Below are 779 nucleotides of genomic sequence, written 5' to 3'. Positions count from 1 at the left end.
AACTTATTGATTGCTTCTGTAGACAGGAGAAATTACCTTTATTTTCGCCTGAAGTTCGATCTTTAACTACCCAAATATCTTCGATTTTTCCAAATTTTTCAAAAGCTTTCCTGAGGTCATCCTCTTCTAAACTTTTGTGACATATAACAAATAAACGTGAATTCGGTGGATCATCATTTTTTGATCTTAAATCGGTTTGCGAATAATACGAATCCCTTTCTCTGTGGTCAGCCATTTTGCAAATGAACGCTGCAGACTACGTCGCCCGTCTACGGTCAGTAAAGCCGACGCGCTTCAGGGATGGCTGAAATGGGGTTCCACGATATCAGTTTTCCAATATTTTCTCAAAATTTAGCCAATAAACACAAATTATACAAGGTTCATTGAACTCTTAACATTTTCATTAATACATTTTCATGCAACTCTAAAGAAAATTTTATTTACTCCTTCATATAAATTTAACCTTTCTCAGAATAAATCAAATTTTCTGTTATTAAATTAATAGTATTGATTATTTTATAACATGGTCATATAAATTCAATATACTTTAATATAAATAAAAACAAAGAACTCTTTAATTGTGCAAATTTTTATTTGCTAGTTTTATGAAGTTTTATTTAACTTCGATGACTCATGACACGAAATTATTTTTACTTGCAATTCCATTTTAGTCGATGTCGGTACTGTTGTAAATTTGAACACATTGTGTTCATATTAAATTTTTTACACAAAAATCAAATGTTTAATAAGTTCTTTTATTTTATTTAATAATATATTTA

The 779-nt window shown here is 29.0% G+C and overlaps 1 protein-coding gene across 1 annotated transcript in view; it reads right to left on the bottom strand.

Annotated features, from left to right (window-relative positions):
- Nucleotides 1–235, bottom strand: part of LOC108573458 (RNA-binding protein 45) — a 2,188-nt gene extending 1,953 nt beyond the window's left edge. Inside the window, exon 1 of the mRNA XM_017935911.1 lies at nt 37–235. Coding sequence (XP_017791400.1) covers nt 37–235 — 199 coding nt within the window. The remainder of the gene's footprint in view (nt 1–36) is intronic.
- Nucleotides 236–779: the final 544 nt, after the last annotated feature.

Source organism: Habropoda laboriosa, unplaced genomic scaffold (assembly GCF_001263275.1).
Source record: "Habropoda laboriosa isolate 0110345459 unplaced genomic scaffold, ASM126327v1 scaffold92, whole genome shotgun sequence".
Taxonomy (NCBI): Eukaryota; Metazoa; Arthropoda; class Insecta; order Hymenoptera; family Apidae; genus Habropoda; species Habropoda laboriosa.
The sequence above is the reverse complement of the archived record's forward strand: the minus strand, read 5'-3'. Positions and strand labels throughout refer to the sequence as shown.